Source organism: Agelaius phoeniceus, chromosome 3 (genome assembly GCF_051311805.1).
Source record: "Agelaius phoeniceus isolate bAgePho1 chromosome 3, bAgePho1.hap1, whole genome shotgun sequence".
Taxonomy (NCBI): domain Eukaryota; kingdom Metazoa; phylum Chordata; class Aves; order Passeriformes; family Icteridae; genus Agelaius; species Agelaius phoeniceus.
In genome coordinates this window covers 82,641,784-82,661,872 of record NC_135267.1, presented here as the reverse complement: position 1 = coordinate 82,661,872, position 20,089 = coordinate 82,641,784, and the positions used below count along the sequence as shown (strand labels likewise).

Below are 20,089 nucleotides of genomic sequence, written 5' to 3'. Positions count from 1 at the left end.
GTCGTGTCTCCGTGGTGGCGGGGCAGATTCCGGGCGCGGGTCAGGTGAGGGGAGCGGGGCGGGGGGGCCGGGAGACCCCCGGGAGCGCCCCGGTCCCCGCTGCCTCCGCTCCCGCGGCTGCCTGCGCCCCGCACCCTGCACGGCCCCCGGGAGCAGCTAGGATGCTGAGGGCTCCAGGGACGGAGCACCGGTTCCCAAAGGCACCTTTGGGAACGTGGATTTTGCTGCGCTGGGCCTCCGTGTTTCCGAACTAGGAGCCTTCCCTACCCCTCCCTGCCCGTGCCGTGACGCCCGCGGCAGCGTGGCACGGAGCGAGGGCCGTGGGAGTGTAGCTGTGTGGAAGTCTCCGGTTCTTCTCAGCTTAATACTTCCCCACCCCTTCAATTTTTATTTTTTTATTATCTGGTGAATGGACCGCTGCCATGGAGACATCAAGCGTGGCTCAAAATAGCTAACGAGGCAGAACTGAAAAGGGGAGAAGGGCCGGTACGAAAGGGGGAAGGGAAAAAGCAATTTGAGCCGCTGACGTGAGAGATGCAAGCAGCAGAGAGGAAACCACAACGGAGAGATGAGGGGCTGCGGCCATTACGGCCTTGAAGGCAGACTGGGCCTTTGTGAGGTGGAGCACGTGTGGGCCAGGCCAGCAAACACGCTCTCCTCCTCCCTCTTGGTCATCCAATTCTTCGAAAAGTCCTCCAGGCGGTTATTAATGCGTGCAAAATACGGAGGTTTGGGGAATTGTTTTGGTTTTGTTTGCTTGGTTTTGCTTTGGTTTTGATTTTTTTACAGTAAAACAAAGGAAGTGGGGGTACAAAGTGGGATCAGTGAGGATCCTCCTCTGCGTCCATGACACTGCCTTGCTAGTGCAGCTGAGGGGCAGTAAGGACTGGGGTCTCCAATTAATAATATTTCTATTAGGTAGCCATGAGGAAATGGGCCCCAATTATCCCAGCAAATGTCTAATGTTTTATGAAGCCTTCACTGCTCTACATATCCTTACAGTATTCTATTGTTGTTTTACAAACAGTGGGCTTTAAAAAAGTTAATGCAAATCATAACTGCTGCCTAGCCTGGAAAAAATACCCTACCTGCCTGTTTTAACATAAAACCATATTGTCAGTTGTGATACCCATTTGTACCTCTCAAATCATTTACATAAACTTCAGTAGTAAGACTAGTTTCTGGAGTGATCCTTCAATAAACTAATCCTTCAATAAAGTTAACAAATGCAGCAGAAGATAAATTTTACTGCATGGAGAAAAGTACATGTTGTGATTATATACTTTAAAAATGGGTCACATCAGGGTATATTTAAGCTATTTGATACACCATTGTCCCACAGTCCATCACCAACAGCTAAAAGAGGCTGCTAGGAGGAACATTTTATTATAAAACATAATTTTTAATTATCTGTTATTATTTTCTATCACTTAGAGGAAAAGCTTTCATTTTCTCTAAGCATTTCCTTTCAATTAAATTAAAATATAAGAACTTCTGAGTAGTAAACCAGATGGTTAGTAAGTAAAAACATTTTACAAGTATTTTCTTCTGGGTATACTACCTTTCTTTATTAGTGTTTTTTCCTCTTCAGCTTGCCTTTTAAAATTACTTAAATATATTTCTTCTTGTTGCTATATAACAGGCTGGATTCCTTTTCTCCTTATGCTTCTTTTTTTAAGCTTCCTTCTCCCTTGCTTTCCTCATTGCCCTTTCTTTCCTTGTGTGTAGTTTTACCTCTCCTAGATTAGGATGAAGTTTTTACTGGGTGTAACATGAACACAGCATCCACGTAGATGCAGAGGAACGCTACAGCTCAGTGTTAGCAGGTCACAGAAAGCACAGGCTTTCTTTTTGCTAATCCTTAAATGGTGGTATGTGCCACAAGCACTGTGACAGCCAGGTGATTCTCTGCCCTTCTCTGTTATCAATTGGCACTGTCAGTCCAGAGCCCATGGAAGCTGAAGAATGTCCTCCAGTTTTTGCTTGCTCCTGACAAAGCTTGTCAGCCATAACACTACAAAAGGAATTCTGCCAGTTCCACTGTTAAGGGTGACAGTAGAATATTAATTTGTACCCTATCATAAGTGGTCCTAATACCATTGAGCATTGTTTAGTGATTTGTGGGATCCTGTTGGTAACTGTCCTCTCCTGATCATCAGCTCTTTGTGTAAGGGCCAGTGATGTGCTCCCTCAGCACCACCTGTAAATGGAAGAGGCAGACACACAAAAGCACTCAGGTCTTCAAGAGCTGTTTGGAAAACACTGTCAGGCACGTGGTGTGAGTCTTGGGTGTCCTGTGCAGGGCCAGGAGTTGAACTTGATCCTTGTGGGTCCCCTTCCACAGGGAACTGTCCATCCCACCGATGGCAGTGCTGGGCTTCTTGGTGCTCAGGACACAAAGTATAAAAACGTTCTAGCCAAAAACTGAGAAACTAGGCTGAGCTTTCAGTGAAGCATGGGTTTGGCTGGGAGATGCTCCTGCTTCATCTACAATTATTCCAAGCACTGTTTGTATGGGGAACCGTAACACGAGCACTGAACAGTTCTGAGCTGTTATTCCAGTCATTTTTCTCTGATACGATGCATGGACAATGCCCCAGGTTTGCACACCCTTAAAGCACAGACCTCTGCTGCACATGTGTGTCTGTTGGCAGGTTCTTCCTTACCTGGAAGAAAAGGGTGAAGGCACTGGCAAGTGTCCTTAGCACGCAGGGTTTTCCGCCAGTAACACCCTGTGACCAGCTGGGATGGGAGCTTTTCAGCTGGCCCAGCTTTCGTGGTCTGTTGCTTTCTTGGTTTTTGCTCCCATTGTCCTCTTGCACGTGGTTCTTTCCTATGGTGTTTTTCACAATGCCCGCTTCCTGTCCCCTCCCTTCTCAGGAAGCTGTTCACTGTTACTTTAGGTTTTTCTATTTACAAACTGTTGTTCTGCATCTGAGGAACCTGCTGTTCCTACCAGTCCTTCCTTCTGCTGTTAAAAGCAGACACCCCCGCCTCACCCCCAGCTTCACAGTCCTTACAAGGGAAATCTCTCCACTTCCTGTGCAACATAAGAGCATCTGAGATTATATCAGTGGGTAATTATCCATCTTGTAAATACTTCTCAACCACCCAGCAGTCTTTCATCAATTTAGGCTCCTCTTGGAAAACTGGTCTGTTACACACTATTGCAAAGCAAACTTCTAGAAGAGAGCTAAAAGCACATTTGGAATAGGAATATGACATTTTCCTAGTCAGTGCTGCACTAGCACTGATGTAAACTGCCCCATAATTATTCATGGTACATTTACATTTGAAATCCTTGCATAAAACTGTATTTGAATGGGAACACTGGCAGAAACGGTGCTGATAGACTTTTCATCATGGTAAAATGTCTCTTTCTATAACAGCTGGCATTCTGTATTTCTGTGATCTAGGCTATGTAGTCACTCTTAAAATGAATCCTGACTATGAAATGGCATAGGGAACACAGGCTAAGGCTTGGCTAAGAATAATTTGTTATGTAATTAGTACAATGATAAGAATATATCAAAACCTCCACTCCATGAAGCGTGGTAGGCATAGGAATTTTTCTCATGTTTCCTTTCCAACCTACGGGTTTCAACTGCTTGTGTCTTTCAGAATTTTTCAGATTTTTCATTTGTTTGAAAGCAGGTCTTTTATTTCTAGAAAGTCTGATGGGAAGAGAAAAGTTCCTTTGATCAAACTGCTTTTACAATGGCGACAGTGCCTCAGAAAATAAAATGGATTGCTCAAAGACATGTACTGATTTTGGAGAAAGTCCTTGATAAATCAGAGGAGCAAAAAAAAAACCAAAAAAGAAAAAGGATTTGGCAAGTCAAACTGTAATTTTAGGTGGTAACTAGCTTCAGAACAGAAGGATGTAGAATCCTTTGATCAGAATTGCTTTTAGTGGGAAATCCTTTCTTCTGTCATTGTTCTCCTCCAGGTAAATGACAATGTTCTCAGTAGAAGCAGTTAAAAAGTCACACTTCAAAATCCTACATATGACACATATATAATTCTTTCACAGTCACTGAATAGTGACTTCTGGATATTGGAGATCTAAAATAGTAATCTTGAAAGGCATGTTGTCAAGTAAACTAGGTATTCCATTTTATTTTCTACTCAATTTTACTGCCATTTGGAGCATATACTCAGTTACCTGGGGTAGATAACTCTAAAAAATAATTTAAAAAAATTATATAATGGCTTTCAATTACTTAGCAGTGGCCTGTCATACATCTAAAGTTGCCATTTTTAAGTACTTCTTCAAGCTTTTACTCTAAATGTATTTGTATTTCAAAATTTAATACAATTTGTCTTGAAGCTTTCGGAACTGTTACTTCCTGTGGAAAAACAGTACCACTTTCTAGATTAAATTGGGATAGCAAGCATCTGTCACATCTCTTCACAGAATTTTCATTGTTTTGTAGTGAAGAGTTTAAAACAAGTAAATGCTTTTAAAATTTAGACTTTATCATGACTTTTGTAACTGAGAACTAGATAATACAGGTATTAACTTGCTACTTATTCCTGTTAGAGAGTATCTTCTATGAAGAAGATCTCAATGGGTAAGTAAATTTAACAAGTAAAGGAAAATGGTTGTGTTTATCTTACTGACTTGTCATACTTTCACAGGAATCACTAAGATTTAATTTTTAGAGTGGTGAGTTCACTGCTGCTAGTCACACGACAATTTATTTCTTAGAGGAGGCTGCCAAAAAAGCTGCCATTGTAAATCTTCTAACATCATCACTGTGTGAACATGGCTTTTTCATTCTCTTGAATTAAATCTCTAGCCTGGATGAGAAAATAATAGCAGATGACACCACATACCAGTGACACCAGCAGCTGAGTGGATGGCACACTGCTGGCAGGGACAGCTTCCCTTAGTAGTGGGACTGATGCTTTGAGATTCCAGGTTGATGCAAGAATTGTGCAGAAAGCCAGAGTGTTTCAAGTTCTGTGCAGCTGCTTAACAGGTATTACCGTCAGGTAAGAAATCCGATTGTTTTCTGAATTCAGGTACAAAAATCTAAGAAAATTGCTCTGTCTGGGGAGGATTAAAAGTTAAACTGCTTCTTTTTGTTTGGTCTTACACAAATTTTCAACAGAGAAGCTGGGGAGCATAGATTCCCTTTACATTAAACAGTTCTTACAGTCTTGCATAGTTGTTTCTTATGAAATATTGGAATGCCATTTTAGCAATAAAAATAGCAGTACCAAGTCCTTATGGTGCTTCCTTGTCTTCACTTAAATGTTATTAGTCATTCCAGAAAGTCAAAACACTGTTGTTAAAATCCTTTCAGTATCTTTTTAGTGTCACTGTTTGATGGAGACTGTGTTCACCACAATGCAGTAGAATTAGTAATCTCCTTCCAAATTTTGGTACGTTTTCCAAAAGACAGCTTTTACGCTTGATTTGGGGTTTGCAGGCTTCTTTCAATTTTTGTTCCCCACTCTTACTGCTCTAATTCAATGTTTCTGTTTTAAGATACTAAGATGTATGTGAAATAGTGAGAACCTTCCTACTAAGACTAACAGCAAGACCTCAGTCCCTGCAAGTTCTTAGACACTTACAACTAAGGGTAGCAGTACAGAGACCCGAATTACAGAACTCTTATATGTTACTTCCAAATTCATTCTGTTTCAGCTGAATCCAGTACACTGAATCCAGTCCTAGGAGATCAATGACAAATGCTGAACAGCACACCTCATTAATGTACCTATGTGAGACACTGGATTCTGTCTCTAGGTGATCTGTTCAGCTACTGGATCTCATTGTTTGTTTTAACTAAACCCATTTCCTGGTGTTCTGAAGCAAGTTCTCTCCTCTCTACTTAATAAATAAATTTTAATTGTTCTGCATTTGTTTGCTTTCTGTTTAGGCATGTTGCACTGGAGGGTGCTATAAAAAACCCAATTAAATTATATAAATTATCAGCCCTGTGATGGAGTTATTCAGACTTTCATCCAGTAGTGGAGTTTCAGTATTTTATTTTCAAAGTCTCTTAATAGCTAGTTTAAAACAAGAGAACAATTTAATGTAAAGTGTTCTTTATTAAATAAACTCAAAAGATAAAGCAAATTGTGCAGTTAAGAAAGACAACAACGTGGCTAAAGGATTTTTACAGCAGAAAACAAATTGCGGCAAATGAGCATTTCAGTCTAGCAGCCAAACTGTCCTCATTTTTGTGGAGTTAATTTCGGTCCTCGAATTGTGACTTGTTTTTTAAAAGATATGCTGCTAGAAACTCAATGGGATTGGGCGGTCTGCAAAGAAAAAAAGTACATCAAAAGCAAATATTTGTTATTATATGAAGTTATGTAGCTGAAGAACCAATCACCTTCCCTTAAAAGCAACACAGCTCCTCCTAAACACTTCTAAGCATTGATTTAGGGATGACCAACTACCTAGAGTGACTCTGTATATTTCCAGTTTATGTCTAATGAGAAAATCTTTAAAAAAGGGTCTTAGTCACTGTGGGTTCAATGTTACTAAATTGCTAGAACAGTTACATACCTAAAACTACAGTCTGTAAGCATAAATACTGTAGGTACATCACTGGATATGACATGCATTTGCCTCTTTCTTTAACTCATGCTCTTTAAAGTAAAACTGAATCTCTGCTTTTTTTCTTTTTCAAGTGGTTATTGTGTAGCCTAGTGTATTAAGAGTTGTTTTCATAGTTTCTGGCAACTGAAACTAACACAACAAATCTTCAAGTTTGAGAAGTGCTGTAACTTGCAAGTAGTCAATAATAAACACTTCTGATCACTGGCTTTAGTCTGTGGTTTTATTAAAAAGAACTCCTCCAGCTATACCATGTGAATCCTGCTAATCTGGATTCTGTCCACAGAATACATGACATACTTATTCCACAGCAGGTCAAACCAAAGGTCTGGCAGTGAGCAAATATGCCTATAAAGAGCACAAAAACAACAACAACAACAAAAATATGCAGAGATACTTCTTGAGACCATCCTTTTGGCTTCCAAGCATGTACCAATTTCTGAGCTAGCACCCTTAATAGTCCGGGGTGGATTCCTCGACAGCTTTGACCAGTTGCCTCTTGAGCACAAATAAAATGTTAATGTCCTCAACTGAAAGCAAAAAAATAGCTTAATTATGTGACCTGTGAAGGATCAGCCCTTTGTTCGTTATGAATTTGCTACCTGCTTCATTTAATTTGATTAATGTATCAGAAGAGATAATTAACAGTCCATCCCAATCCATCATCTCTGTGCTGCTGTGATTTAACAGGCTCCTAAATATGTTCATCCACAAAGCCCCTTTTCTAGATATCATCTAGCCAGTCATTCCATATAGAGATAGCATTCCATACTTATGACCACCTTGTCACTCTCACTTTTTCACATTCTACCAGAATACAGGGGAATTAGACATAATATTGAAAATAAAAGAACATCACAAATTTAAATAGTGACATTACACTTATTTTTTACCCCTTTAATTTTAAGTTGGTTTTATCCCTTCAATTTTTAAGTCCTACCATTCAGAATTTATTTTTTATTAAAGCAGTGCATTGACATATACATGTAACAGTTTAACAACATTTTTCCATAAGGGTAATTTTCAGCTCAGAATCTAACATTTTGTCAGTCATGTTTTTTACTACCCTCTGAGGTCCACAATTTTATGTTTATTTGGATTCAATGTCACTTTCTGTCAGTTTAATTTTTTTTTTTTTTTAAATGACAGTCTTCACAGTTTTATGAAGTTTCTGTGCAATTATTTACAATTAATCAACTTAAAAAACAAACAGAAACACAAAACTCCCTAATCTATTCTGTAAAACTCAGTCTCATTAACAACTTTTGTCAGCCACTTCTTCAAATTGTTGTAAGTGATCTTTTCCATGATTCTAGTATTGAACTCGTTTCACCATGAAAATTCAACATTTATTTCTACCCTCTATCTCATACCTTCCCATCAGTTCCTCATCCATACAAAGGTGTTTCCTTTAATCCCAACAGCAACTAACTCATTTTAAAAGCTGTTAGTGAACAACTATATGAAAAACTTTTTGGAAATTTAAACAGACCACATCATCTGCATTCCTCTTTATGTATGCTTGCTGACTCCTTCAATAAACTCCAAGACACTTAAAAGACCTAACAAAAATTGTGTTGACCTCCTCCCAAATATGTCATTTATCCATATGCTTACTATCTTGGATGGTAATTTCTACTGAATTCCAGGCATGATCATCAGATGTACTGGGCTGTTCCCTGAACACTTCTATATTCCTTTGAAAAAGAACTTAGCACCCACTAGTTATTTTCCTGTTCATCAGATGTACTGGGCTGTTCCCTGAACACTTCTATATTCCTTTGAAAAAGAACTTAGCACCCACTAGTTATTTTCCTGTTCAATTTTAAGCAGTAGATTATGCAGCAGAGCTGATAGTTCAGCTTTTCACACTCCCAAGGGTTTATTATGCTCAACTGAACAGACAGTTTGCCCTGGTAGGTTCATAGTATTCAGATTTTTACCTCTATGTTCCCCAACCCCTCCTATCAATGATCCAATTTCCCTTCTGTGAAGAGCCCCCCATAAAGAAAAAAGGCAAGGCAAGACAAGGCAAGGCAAAGGAAAGGGAAAGAGAAAGGGAAAGGGAAAGGGAAAGGGAAAGGGAAAGGGAAAGGGAAAGGGAAGAAAAAGTTTGCCTGTCACACAGGTATTCAGAGTGTAAGGGTGAGTAATTAACCTTGGGCTGTGTTTTACATTTGAGTCTGCAGCAGAACTCCCACAGATGTCAGCTGAAGATCTGCACATCCCTTGGGTGTGCACATGGGTGGACCTTCCTAGGTGCCTAATTTTGTTTAATTAGCTGTCTGTACACTGCAGTTTAAATTCTCAATTCCTTTTGAAGTTCATACACTGTTGATGGTTCTTCTGACTGTAGGTGCCATTATGCAATTATGATCGTCTATATCAGCTTTTGATTGTATTATTTCAATTTGACAGATGGCTCACAAAGTACGATTTGCCACCAGTGAGGATACACCAAGATGCTAGAAATTAGTTTTGTTGAGATGAACAAATGTTTGCTTTTATTGAAGGATACCTGTCTACACTGACTGGTAAAGAGAGCTGGGGCACCTCAACAGCATAATCTTTATTCAGAGGATAAACCATCAGTCTGCTTCTTACAGAAGCAGACTGTGTTTACAGTGCAGGCTCAGCCACATCCTTTAGAAAGTATCTTAATCTCTGACAAAGATGCATGTCATGCCTGATTTGTCTTTCCTTCTCTTAAATGTCAAGCAGAACTGTTTATAATTCCACACTACAAAAGTCTTCAGAACTAGAACATCCTCTTGCCTTGCTTCTCTAAGGTGCATTATGTGATAAAATTAATAACAAAACCTCTCCCCTTTTTCCCTCTAAAACTTTCACAGTAGTGTACCTTATTGGGAGATAATGAATTCAATAAATAACTCCTGTCATGCCATGTGTGCCTAAGTGAGGAACCCACCCTGCATGGTCAATCACAGCAATTCATGGGTTCATAAACCTGTTATAATGAGGACCTTACAAAGAGCAATACCATATTTGGTGTGGGAGGCCTGAAAGGTGCTGCACTGCCCAAGTTTGAGACCTGCATTTTCCTAGGAACAGAAGGAACACAGAAGCATCTTACCTCTCTTTTGCAAGAACAGCAAGTCCCTGTAGCAAGATAGGTACAACTGTCTGATCCAAGTAGGCACGTGTGGGTAATGACTGAAGATCCACCTTCTGCTTTGATGTTTTCTCAGCATTTAGTTTCTCATTTTCTACTATCCTCTGAAGTAAAAAAAAAACCAAAACATGAATGAACACTGGTAATAGCAGTCACATCTACTTTGAAGTGTGTGTGCAAAGTACCCATCTCTGCAATTTGATGGCAATAATTTCTTTACATCTTTTAAGAATATTAAGTGCATATTTTTCCTTGCACAAAAACCTAATCCAGAGGAACCTTTTGTTAAATTCCTATGTTTTGGGGAAACAATGTTGAGAAGTTGTAAGTTTTCTACAAGAGAAGACATCCGATCCCAGTAATTTTTATTTGTTTTTTTTTTTTAAATTTCAGTTCAAATTCACTGATTTGAACTCTACACCACTAAGACAGGAATGACTTCCAATGAGAGTCTCAGTTAGATGAGACATGTGCTGTACACATGTGCTTCTAACACAAAATGGTAAAAGCACAAGGAATTCAGGTGAAGCCTGACAAAAGAGACTCTGCTAAAGTCAAGTACTTGGTGATTGTGCTCTACTCAAGTATAGATTGACACTTTAAAGAAAACATATGCAAAATGCTTCCAGGTACTTCTTGATCAAAAAGTGCTGCATCACCTTACACCATTAACTGTATTTGAAGAGTGATACCCTCCCCCTGCCAGTAAACCACATGTTTTCAGTGCAATGTACATGAATCTACTGGCATGGAACCAATGTGTTATGGTTCTGTAGGAACCATGGAAGCTGAAGCATAGAGACAAGCAGTTATCAGAGAGATAAGTCCCAGAAGATGTTTTAAAGTAGTTTCTGCAAAAGCTGAGCACAGAGTAAGAACTTACAATAAAGGGAGACTGAAGGCTTTTCTTTAATAAGAAGAATAAATAAATGCCATAGAGTTAGGAAGTGATTCTCCCAGTCTACTCAGCATAGGTTGAGCCTAATGTGGATGGCTTTTTTTGTGCCATAACATATATCTATATCTCTCACAGACAGCAACAGAACAGATAATAATTGTAAGATCCTTCCAAAAAACCTAACTCATTTAAAGGGTCATTATCTAATTCAGTACCATTTAGAACAATGGAATTAGCACAACAGAAAATATATTTACAGCTATTTCCACCAGGGACAGGTATTGCTTAGCTCCATTGAGAATATTACATTTTCTGAAGTTAGAATCAGGAGTCAACTTTTTTCCCCTAATCACAAATGTGACTTCCACTGCAACAAAATCTTTGTTACCTCTACATTTTCAGTGAGGCCGTATTCGGAATGAGGATTTTCCGGAACCTGTAAAATAACACATGGTTAGCAAAGCTAAAATTCTCCTTTTACTCATGTAACATAAAGCACATAAACCATTTACTGTAGTACCTGTGGCTGTCCCTCCATAATCTGTTCTCCCTCCATGATTCAAAAAGTGAAATTTGATGGACGCCCAAGAAGATCTAGGAAAGCAATAAAAAAACTGGTCAGCAGGCTGAGATGAAGCCCATGTGACCTAAGCGATATTGCATCATTTGGTTACTAATGGATACCAAGGCGCAATTACTAGAAAGCACAGGGAGTTGCTCCGTGCTCCCCCCGCGCCAAACTTGAACTGGTTTCTCCCGCACGCAGAACCGAGAAGTGCCTTTAAGTTTCGCGTTTCGTCCGCTGAAGAGAGCAGTACTACGATTAGAAAATACAGCATTCATGCCCCGGGACACCGGATACATCCCTTTCCCTGCTTCCTTCCTTCCCTCCGTCTGTCCGTCCCTTCCGTGCCCACTACAGCGCCCCGAGAGCCCCCGCGGGCAGGGCCGGGCTGGGGCCGCGCCGCAACCGCGGCCACATGCGGGCGCCGACCCCGGCCGTGCCCCGGGCAGCCCGCGGGGGCGAGGCGGCCCCGCCGCAGGGCTCTCACCGCCGGTGGGTCCGGGACGGGCGGGACACCGGGATCGGCGGGACACCGGGAGCCGCTCCGCAGCAACCGCGGCCGCCGTCGCGGAGTGTTTTGACGTCAGTGAAGCGGTCGCGCGGCCGGCGCCGGACGCAGTGCGCCTGCGCGGGTCCCACCCGCGGCCCCGGCGGCGGGGCGGGGCCGGGAACAGGTTCGGTGTGTGCGCGTCTGCAGGCGGGTTTTGTCTTCGGTCGGGATAAAACTCGCGGGATGTGCTCGCTTCCAAATCGTCCCGGGGTTTTGGGTACAGGAATATCCTCGTAAATCAATGCGGCTTGGTGTCTGAGGAGGTCACTCTGGTGCTCACGAAAAATAACGTTGCTGAAGCTAATTTGGGCCTGAAAGTGGGTTTTTGTTAGTGAAATAACTTAGTGTTAACACTGCTTGAAGCTTCTGGAAGTTCTTTGGTATTACAAAACCTGTAAAACTTTATATCAGTAAATAACAGATTTTTTTAAAGGACAGTTACATATACCAAAAGAAAATTCTCCTGAGTGGGCAGGAACATACTTGATGTGAAAAATGTGTATTTTATGATTGGCTTTTCACAAATATTAAAATTAATCTTATCTGTGTAATGTTAGAAAGTTATGCTGTATAATTTTCTTAAGTAGCGTGTTAAATATAATTTTAGGTTATAACATAATATTAAAATAGAAACTATGCTATGTAAGAGACTTTTTTTTCCTAAAGAAAGGACTCTCAGTGAGATAGCAACCACAGGACACCTAAATCTTTCAGAGAAAGAGAATTTATTGCTCCATTAGCAGAAGAAATGAACTTCTTCCCACCTCGCTCAGTTCTGAAGATGCCGTCGGGATTAAGAGGAAGAAGTTGACGCTGACCAGACCGAATCCTGTGTTTGAATGGAATTTATGCATCATGTATGAGATGTATGCATATGCAACAGCTTATTGCTTGTAAGGGTTAATCCTCTGTTAATGTGTGCCCTTTTTCGGGCTTATGTTGCCCAGAAAGAGGTACCCGGACATCTGTAACTCATTGTTTCTATTGTCTCATATTGTCTCGTCCTAATCCAAATTATCGAAATTATTATTACTCTAGTTATATTACTGTTTTAATAACCATTTTTTTGCTATTAAACTTTTAAAATTTAAAAAACCAAGTGTTGGCATTTTTCACACCTGATAATATTTTCATAGTAGAAGTACATAATCATTCTTACAAAACACAGAAGAAAAATTCTTGGTGTACATTGCTGCATTTTTTCCAGCAGAAAAAATTAGTTCCAGAACTAATAGGTTCACTGTCTGTCTAAAAATGGTTTAGGTCATGAATAGTTGCTAAATGTTTGTATGTTATTTTATATGTGATAATATTCTGTATTTTATACAGTAAGAAAACTCTATACTGTGTACTGTTCTGTCATTAAAAGAAAACCACTCCACTCTGTCATTTAAGAAAATAAATACACATCACCAGGGGCAGCTGGAAGTAACTTTATGAGACATAAACAAACAAGAAAAAAAAAAACCCAGTAGTTTTATAGTAATTTTGGAAGTAATTTTGGAAGAATGAATAAAATACTGCAGACAGTAGTGATTTTAGTTTGGTGTATCCTTTTAATTAACATGCCCCACCACAACTGCCCTTTCTTGCTATAAGCTGGGGGAAACTTGCTTGTGCACTGAATTACCTGTCTGCAGTTTGGGGACTGTCTCAGCTCCTGTGTGCTGTCACTGTAGGACATGAAACAACACGACATGCTCACACTATTGTTCTCAAATTGAAAAAAGGGAAGTTTATTTTCTGACTTCAACATTTACAGATTTCCAAAAGTGACAGTGGATTGGAGGGTGAAAGTGCCACCTCACCAATGACACTGGACAAACCAACAGTCTATCAAATTTCTCCTTCTCCATAAAAGAATCCAAAACCAATAAATTATTTACAAATCAGGGCGACAGTGTGCAGTTCAGGGGTGCAGCACAGAGATGATCTACCATAATCTAGTATCACTCAGTATTTTATTTGTAGAACAGTGTGTGTGACAAAGCAAAACAACGATGAAAAAGATCAGACAAGGAACAACGTACCCACAAAGGTGGGAAGGTTGAAGCAGAGAGGGAGGCGTTCGTTCATAGCGGCAGGCACAGAAGTGCTGGCCTATGGATGCCTCCCTCCCATAGATTGCTAGACCAAAGGTACCAAAGCATTTTTAAGGTTTGCAATAACCAAAGGAGTAGGGAGCCGGAGGATCTATCTCTTTGGTGAAACACAAATAAATATTATGGCTGGGCAAATAATTGACAAGGGTTTCGACAACTGCATGTTCACTTTTGGTAAGGAGAGTGGAGTAGAATTAAGATTCATTTTTTTTCTGGCAGAGCGATGTATCTATAATGTATAGTGAATTCCATTAGCTCCCTGCATGTGAGGAGATAGCCTGTCATTCCCATTACAGAGCTGCGGAGCAGACAAAGCACCGCACCGCACACCCGGGGACAGGGACACCGTCGGGGACTGGCTGCTCCACGCCTCTCCGTGCGAGGGAATTCCCCGGGCTCTGCCTGTGTGCCACCAGCAGTGACTCCAGGCGGGAGCGGCGCCAGGAACTCGCGCTGCATTGTGCCTGCGGGGCGGTTCACAATCCCGGTCACAATAACTAATCCTCGTAAATTATTCATCGCCCGTCCGCTCGGTGCGCCTCATGGGCCGGCACGGAGCGGCCTCGGCTGGGGCTGGAGCTGGTGCTGCCGCTGTCGGGCTGCGCTCCCTGCAAGTACCCGAAAGGAGGCTGCGGCCAGCTGGGGAGCGGCCTCTTCTCCCGGCGACCAGCGAAAGGACAAGGGGACAATTCCCCAGGCTGTGCCAGCGGCGGTCCAGGGTGGACACTAGGAGGAATTTCTTCACAGAAAGGGTTGTTTAACAATGGACTGCCCGAGGAGGTAGTCACCGTCCCTGATCATGTTCAAGACCCGTCCGGACGCGGTATTTAGTGCTACGGTCCAGTTTCACATCGGTCAAAGGCTAGACTCGATGATCTCACAGGCCTTTTCCGACCACACTGATTCTGTTATTCTGCGCTTTCCAGGCCCAGCACTGAGCGCCCCCGAGAGCCCTCCCCTCGGGGCCGTGGGAGCGGGCTGCAGGTGCCGTACCCTCGCCTACCGTGGTGGAAGGGCCGGTGCCACCTCTCCCCGCCCCGGCTGGGGCCGCCCACATCCCGCCCTCCGTCCCTCCCCCTGGGCCGGCCGAAAGGGGCGTCGCCGCCGCCGCCATCGCCATGGCCGGTTGTTGTCAGTCCCTGGCAGCGGGTTATGGCTACGGCGGTGAATGAATTCTCCGGGCGGCCGAGGGAAGAAGAAGGGCTCAGCCGGCTCCAGTTCCGCGCCTCCGACCGCCGGCGCCTCTCCCTCCTCGCCGCCCGGGCCGGCGCCCCCCGTGCCGCCGGCGGGGGCGGCGGCGGCGGCGTCCCCGCACAAGCGGAACCTGTACTACTTCTCGTACCCGCTCTTCGCCGCCTTCGCCCTGCTCCGCTTCGTCGCCTTCCAGCTCGGGCTGCTCTTCGCCTGGCTCTGCGAGCGCCTCTCCCGCGGCGCCCTCATGGCCGCCAAGGGCAGCAGGGCCGGGGCCGGCGAGGCGCCCGAGCCCGGTGGGGCGCCCGAGACGGTGCGGGCGTGCCACAAGCGGGCCTTTGAGTGCATCTCCATGGCTCTGCGCATCGACGAGGACGAGACAGGTAGGGAGGGAGCGCCCGCGGCCGCCCCGGGGTGCGGGGGGAGGCCGGCAAGGCCCTGTGCCGTGGAACCGCTTTCAGCTGAGAGCAAACAAAACCCGCTTGTGGGAGAAATGCGAGGGGTGAGCCGGACTGTGCCCGTGGGTGAGCCGGGCTGTGTGCGGGGGGCTGCGGACGCTGTGCCCGTGGGTGAGCCGGGCTGCGCCCGCATGCGGTGGCGGTGCTTTGGTCCCCGGCCGGGTCCGTCCCTGCCGCAGCCCGCAGGTGCGGGTTGGATCACAAAGCTGCGGCCCGGGCTCGTTCCCCTCGCAAGACAAGTGCTTGTATTTCTCCCCAAAAACTCAATTTTTGCTGCTGGGGTCTGGGTGAGGTGGTTAGAAATTGCGGGCGGGTGTGTGACTGTAGCTAGCCTTCACGAAGCCAGCTGGACAACAAAAGCAGCAAGGACAATAATAAGGATGCGTCCTACAGTGCACTGCCTGACAAACGATGTGAGTGCTCAAGCGAGGCTGCGGGTTACTTGGCCCTCAGAATGCCCATTTGAAGTGGTGTGACTTCTAAGGAAATAAATACTTTAAGTATTTTGGCAGTTTCTTAAAACATGTTTTTCTCAAACTGTTTGACATGCATACTCTTAAAAAAAACTAAAAACCTATCACTGTGTGATGAGAAGAGCTTAAGGAGAATGTTTAGGGTTCAGTGAAATAAAACAGAGGAGTGAGGATTTTTTTTTTTTTTTTGTAGAGCATTAAAAAAACCCCAACCGAACAAAAGACTTGCTACTGAATTAAATTTAATCATTTATTCTAAATGCAGCAATATGATTCTGTCAGCATGCAAAAGGTAGGCTTTGGGGGCATGCTGTGCTGATGTTTAAAATTCTCTGGAATAGTCAGAATGCTTTATTCTAAACTTTCAGTTGTGCTTTAATGAAACTGCTATCCTAGAGGAGGAGATTAAACATACAGGAGTAGGCCTTCAACAGAAGCTGCATGCTGACAGCACCATAAAAGCATGGGATGTGTCCTCCTTTGCATTGACAGTTTGGGAGTGGCAGTAGTGTGCTCTGGGAGAGAAAAAAAACTTGCACCATGTGCAGCAGGGTTAGTTCAGCATAGATGTACAGCGAGGGAGCACTGAGGGTCATAGGAACAAAGCATGAAAGAAGGTGAGGTAGCTGAAAGCTTCGGTGTTGTTGGTGATTGCTCTGTGAGTGGCAAAGTCTTACCTTATCAGGCACCTGTTCCACTGCTGTGACCTATTACTGTTGGTGGTTTGGAGGGTAACCCTTAAATATGAATTTTAATAATAGACTTGCTCTGTAGGTATCTTTAGGGTGATGATACATTAATTAGCTGCACAGGCCATACATTTAGTAAGATGATCTTTGCTGCTAATAGGAGCAGTTGCACAACTGTTACAGCCCTGCAACTGCAATATACATTCCACTGAGAAAGAACTCCCTTTAATACATAGATTTGTTATTTGCTTATCTGATTTTACCAGAATACTTTGAAATTTTTTTATCTGTAAACAAGCTTTTTGTATCTTCAAAGAGAAAACTGTACGTTAGACATAGTATGTGAAATGGTTGGAATTTCTGAATTGTCTAATTGCCTGTTAGTTTTGTGGCCTTTTTGCTGTTGTGGGAGCTATGCATACTTCAGTAATTTTGATAACACTTCTGGTAATTTTTTATGTTTCTGGATTGGTGGGGCAGTTATTCTTGTTTTGGTATTTTCACAATTAAGCTTAATATCTTTTCCTAAGAAGGCACATGTGGTGTGTTGACCCCTGCAAGCAGTTAAGCATCCACACAGCTGCTTGTTTACTCTTCTCAGTGGGACAGGGAAGAGCATAGGAGGAGCAAAAGTGAGGAAAAAAAAAAGGTGAGAAATCTTTCCAAGCAATGATTGCCTTGGAAGACAGCCCCCATTCAGTTATTCATCTGCCCAGGTTTTTGTTGATGAGCATTATGATGCAGAATATTCAATTGGCCAGTTTGGGTCAGTCATCCTGCTAGTGTCCTCTCCCAATTTCCTGTGCACTCTCAGCCTACTCACTGGGGATCTAGATGGGAAAAAGAAAACCTTGAGGTTTTCCTGTTCAACACACCCAAAACATTTCTGTGTTATCAGCTGTTTTAGTCACAAATCCAAAACACAGTGCCGTTGGGGCTGTTTGAGGAAAATGAGCTCCATTCTGCCAGAGCCAATATAACAAGTCAGCAACTTCCAAGGACTGTGATGTTTATTTTATTTTTAATGTCATAATCACTGAGAACTAGTCAGCCATTCTGTGTGGAGTTGGAGCACACCCTTTGCAAACAGCTTGGTGTGGTATTGTGCTTTGGAAACTTTCTCCAGTTAAAAGCTGGAAGTGAAATTTTAGTGATGACCTTGGCATGTTTGCAGTTGCCCCAAAGAATAACAAAGCCATCCAGGCTTTGTTAGCACAGGTGGCTGGAATTATCTCAAATCAGATTTTTATTTAGTTATAATCAGTATTAGATTTATGATTTACACTGCAGTTGAAACTGTTTCTGTGGGTGGTGGAGAGAAGAAGCTTAAAGAGTCTAAAGAGAGGATTGAAGTCACTCACCTTAGGTGATTTAATTTATCTAGCTTTGTCCTCAACAGTCAGGATATATGAGGCTGGTGAAGAAAGGGCAGTAATGATTTAACTCCCAAGCTGTGTGGTGTTCATGACTATAGGCAGGTGGTCTGTGGTTTGTGGTGGTAAGAAGAACAAAGCATGAAATTATCTGCACAGGGGAACTTGCCAAATGTTATTATTAAGGGATTTTTTTTTAATCTGAAGAGGAGTAAGAGAAAACCCTGAAGAGTATTCTGGAAATGCATTGAAATATTTTTACTAATGCTGAAATTTGCTAGAAAATAGGTTTGGGACTGAAGTTATCAAAAGATTCAAAAGATTTGAGTGTAGAAGCACACAACCACTGGTAACTGGCACTTAGGAGTAGTATTGTGAAACATTGTCATCTGAAAATAGGGTAATCATATCTGAAGTTTCATTGTAGGCATTTTTAGTTTTTCCTACCACTAGTAGCTTGTTAATGCTGATCAGGTTTTATGTTCTAGTACCTAATTTGTTATACTCCTCTGTGGAAATGCATGCTTAGTGTGATATAATTATGTTGCAAAATTATTTTTCAATATGCAGGCATATTAATTTTTAATGCAGAGTACTTACGGAAAGAGAGCAGTATGAAGTAGATATTAATAGGTGTTCAGTGGCTGACTTGCAGTCATGGTGTCACATGGCTTAGGTCAGGCATAGGCATGTTCAAGGCTGTGTTTGCTTTAATGTCCACTCAGGACATGGTTGGTACAGAGGTGAGCTCTCACTCTGCTTGTGTTCTGCTTCATGTGAAAGCTGACACACATCTGTAATACAGCAATTTCATAATAGCATAAACAAAGAAATGCCCTCATGACAAATGAGCTGCACTGCACAAAAGGTAACCAGAGAAGTGTCTCTCATCTCTCTCATGTAGTGTCTTAGACTTGTTGCTTTTCTTCTTGAGTTTCTGTGCTTCTAGTGTTATTTTGGGTATTATTAGTGCTATTATTGGCTGTCACTGGAAGATGAAGAGGCACATCTCTAGTTGACATTCCAGAAGTAAAAACTGTTAATTTCACCATTTATGTTGGGAGTGAATATGCGTAGGTGAGCTTTTATGTCTTTTTTTGGGGGGGGTGGGGTGGGGGGGTGGATTTATTTCTTTAAGGCAGATGAAGAATTATTCTTGAAACAGGCAAAAGTGATTTGAGGCTGGTGTAGTACCTGTTTTTAATAGAAAAGCTTATTTGATAATTAAATAGATATAAAGTTGACAGTGTCCCTTTAAGACTTCCTTTAAATCACAGGATTTTGTTCAAATATCTCTTCCTCTCTCTTACTTGTTTTATGCAGCATTATATAGAACCATTCTTAAGCTTTAATTCGTTCAAGAAAATAATGGGCTCACTTCCTTTTTAAGCAGGACAAAAGGAACAAGCTGTTGAATGGTATAAGAAAGGAATTGAAGAACTGGAAAAAGGAATAGCTGTCTTAGTAATTGGTCAAGGTAAGCCAGTTTTGAGTTTTGTGGAACTGATTTTGGTTTATGGCTTCTTTAAAGTGAGAAATCAATATTACTAAATATGGTAGGGCTAGGAGCAGCCTGCTGTATGAATTATTTCATAAGGATCTTTCTTATTCCCGTTTTAGCTGTAGGTGAACACTGGTCCTTTTCTCTGTTCCACCTTAATATTCTGGTCTATATCACATGCAAATCTTGCTCCAAATATTTTCAGACTCTGCAAAATCATAAGGAGTTCATGAACACTGTTAAGTAAAACATGTGATTTCTTATATAATGGGAGTGCCAAAATACTGAGTTTTGATTTGAGTTGCTGAAGTTGACAGTTCATGTTCTCACTTATGCAGAATTTTATATTCCCTTCAGTATAATCTAAAAAGAAACCCCCAATTTGGAATGGCCTGACATTGTGTTTCTGAATAACTTAGGCCAAAATAACTGAACATTTCCAACAAAGGAAGAAAGCCATCTCTCTATTTGGAAACATTTTAACCTTTAGTGTAGAAGCAGGTATGTACCATGGAAATACAGGTGTAGTGAAGGACTGGCTGAAAATTTCTGTCCTCAAAATAATAGTGTAATAATAAC

The 20,089-nt window shown here is 42.1% G+C and overlaps 2 protein-coding genes across 7 annotated transcripts in view; one reads left to right on the top strand and one right to left on the bottom strand.

The window, feature by feature from the left end:
• Positions 1 to 6,043: 6,043 nt before the first annotated feature.
• On the bottom strand, positions 6,044 to 11,798 carry DPY30 (dpy-30 histone methyltransferase complex regulatory subunit). The gene is made up of 5 exons (XM_054629957.2): positions 11,661 to 11,798; positions 11,129 to 11,202; positions 10,997 to 11,044; positions 9,672 to 9,814; positions 6,044 to 6,276 (listed from the first exon to the last, which is right to left on the bottom strand). Exons 2-5 carry the CDS (start codon positions 11,162 to 11,164, stop codon positions 6,204 to 6,206), a joined length of 300 nt encoding a protein of 99 aa, XP_054485932.1. The 5' UTR covers positions 11,165 to 11,202; positions 11,661 to 11,798; the 3' UTR covers positions 6,044 to 6,203.
• A 3,099-nt stretch (positions 11,799 to 14,897) lies between these two features.
• SPAST (spastin) overlaps positions 14,898 to 20,089 on the top strand; it is a 38,657-nt gene continuing 33,465 nt past the window's right edge. For 2 of the 6 annotated variants that reach the window (XM_054628834.2, XM_054628831.2), the window contains exons 1-2: positions 14,898 to 15,399; positions 19,403 to 19,486. In XM_054628834.2, coding sequence (XP_054484809.1) covers positions 14,994 to 15,399; positions 19,403 to 19,486 — 490 coding nt within the window. In that variant the 5' untranslated portion in view covers positions 14,898 to 14,993. Of the gene's footprint in view, positions 15,400 to 19,399; positions 19,487 to 20,089 lie in introns of all 6 variants that reach the window. The other 4 variants (XM_054628833.2, XM_054628830.2, XM_077175741.1 and 1 more) reach the window with 2 other exon arrangements.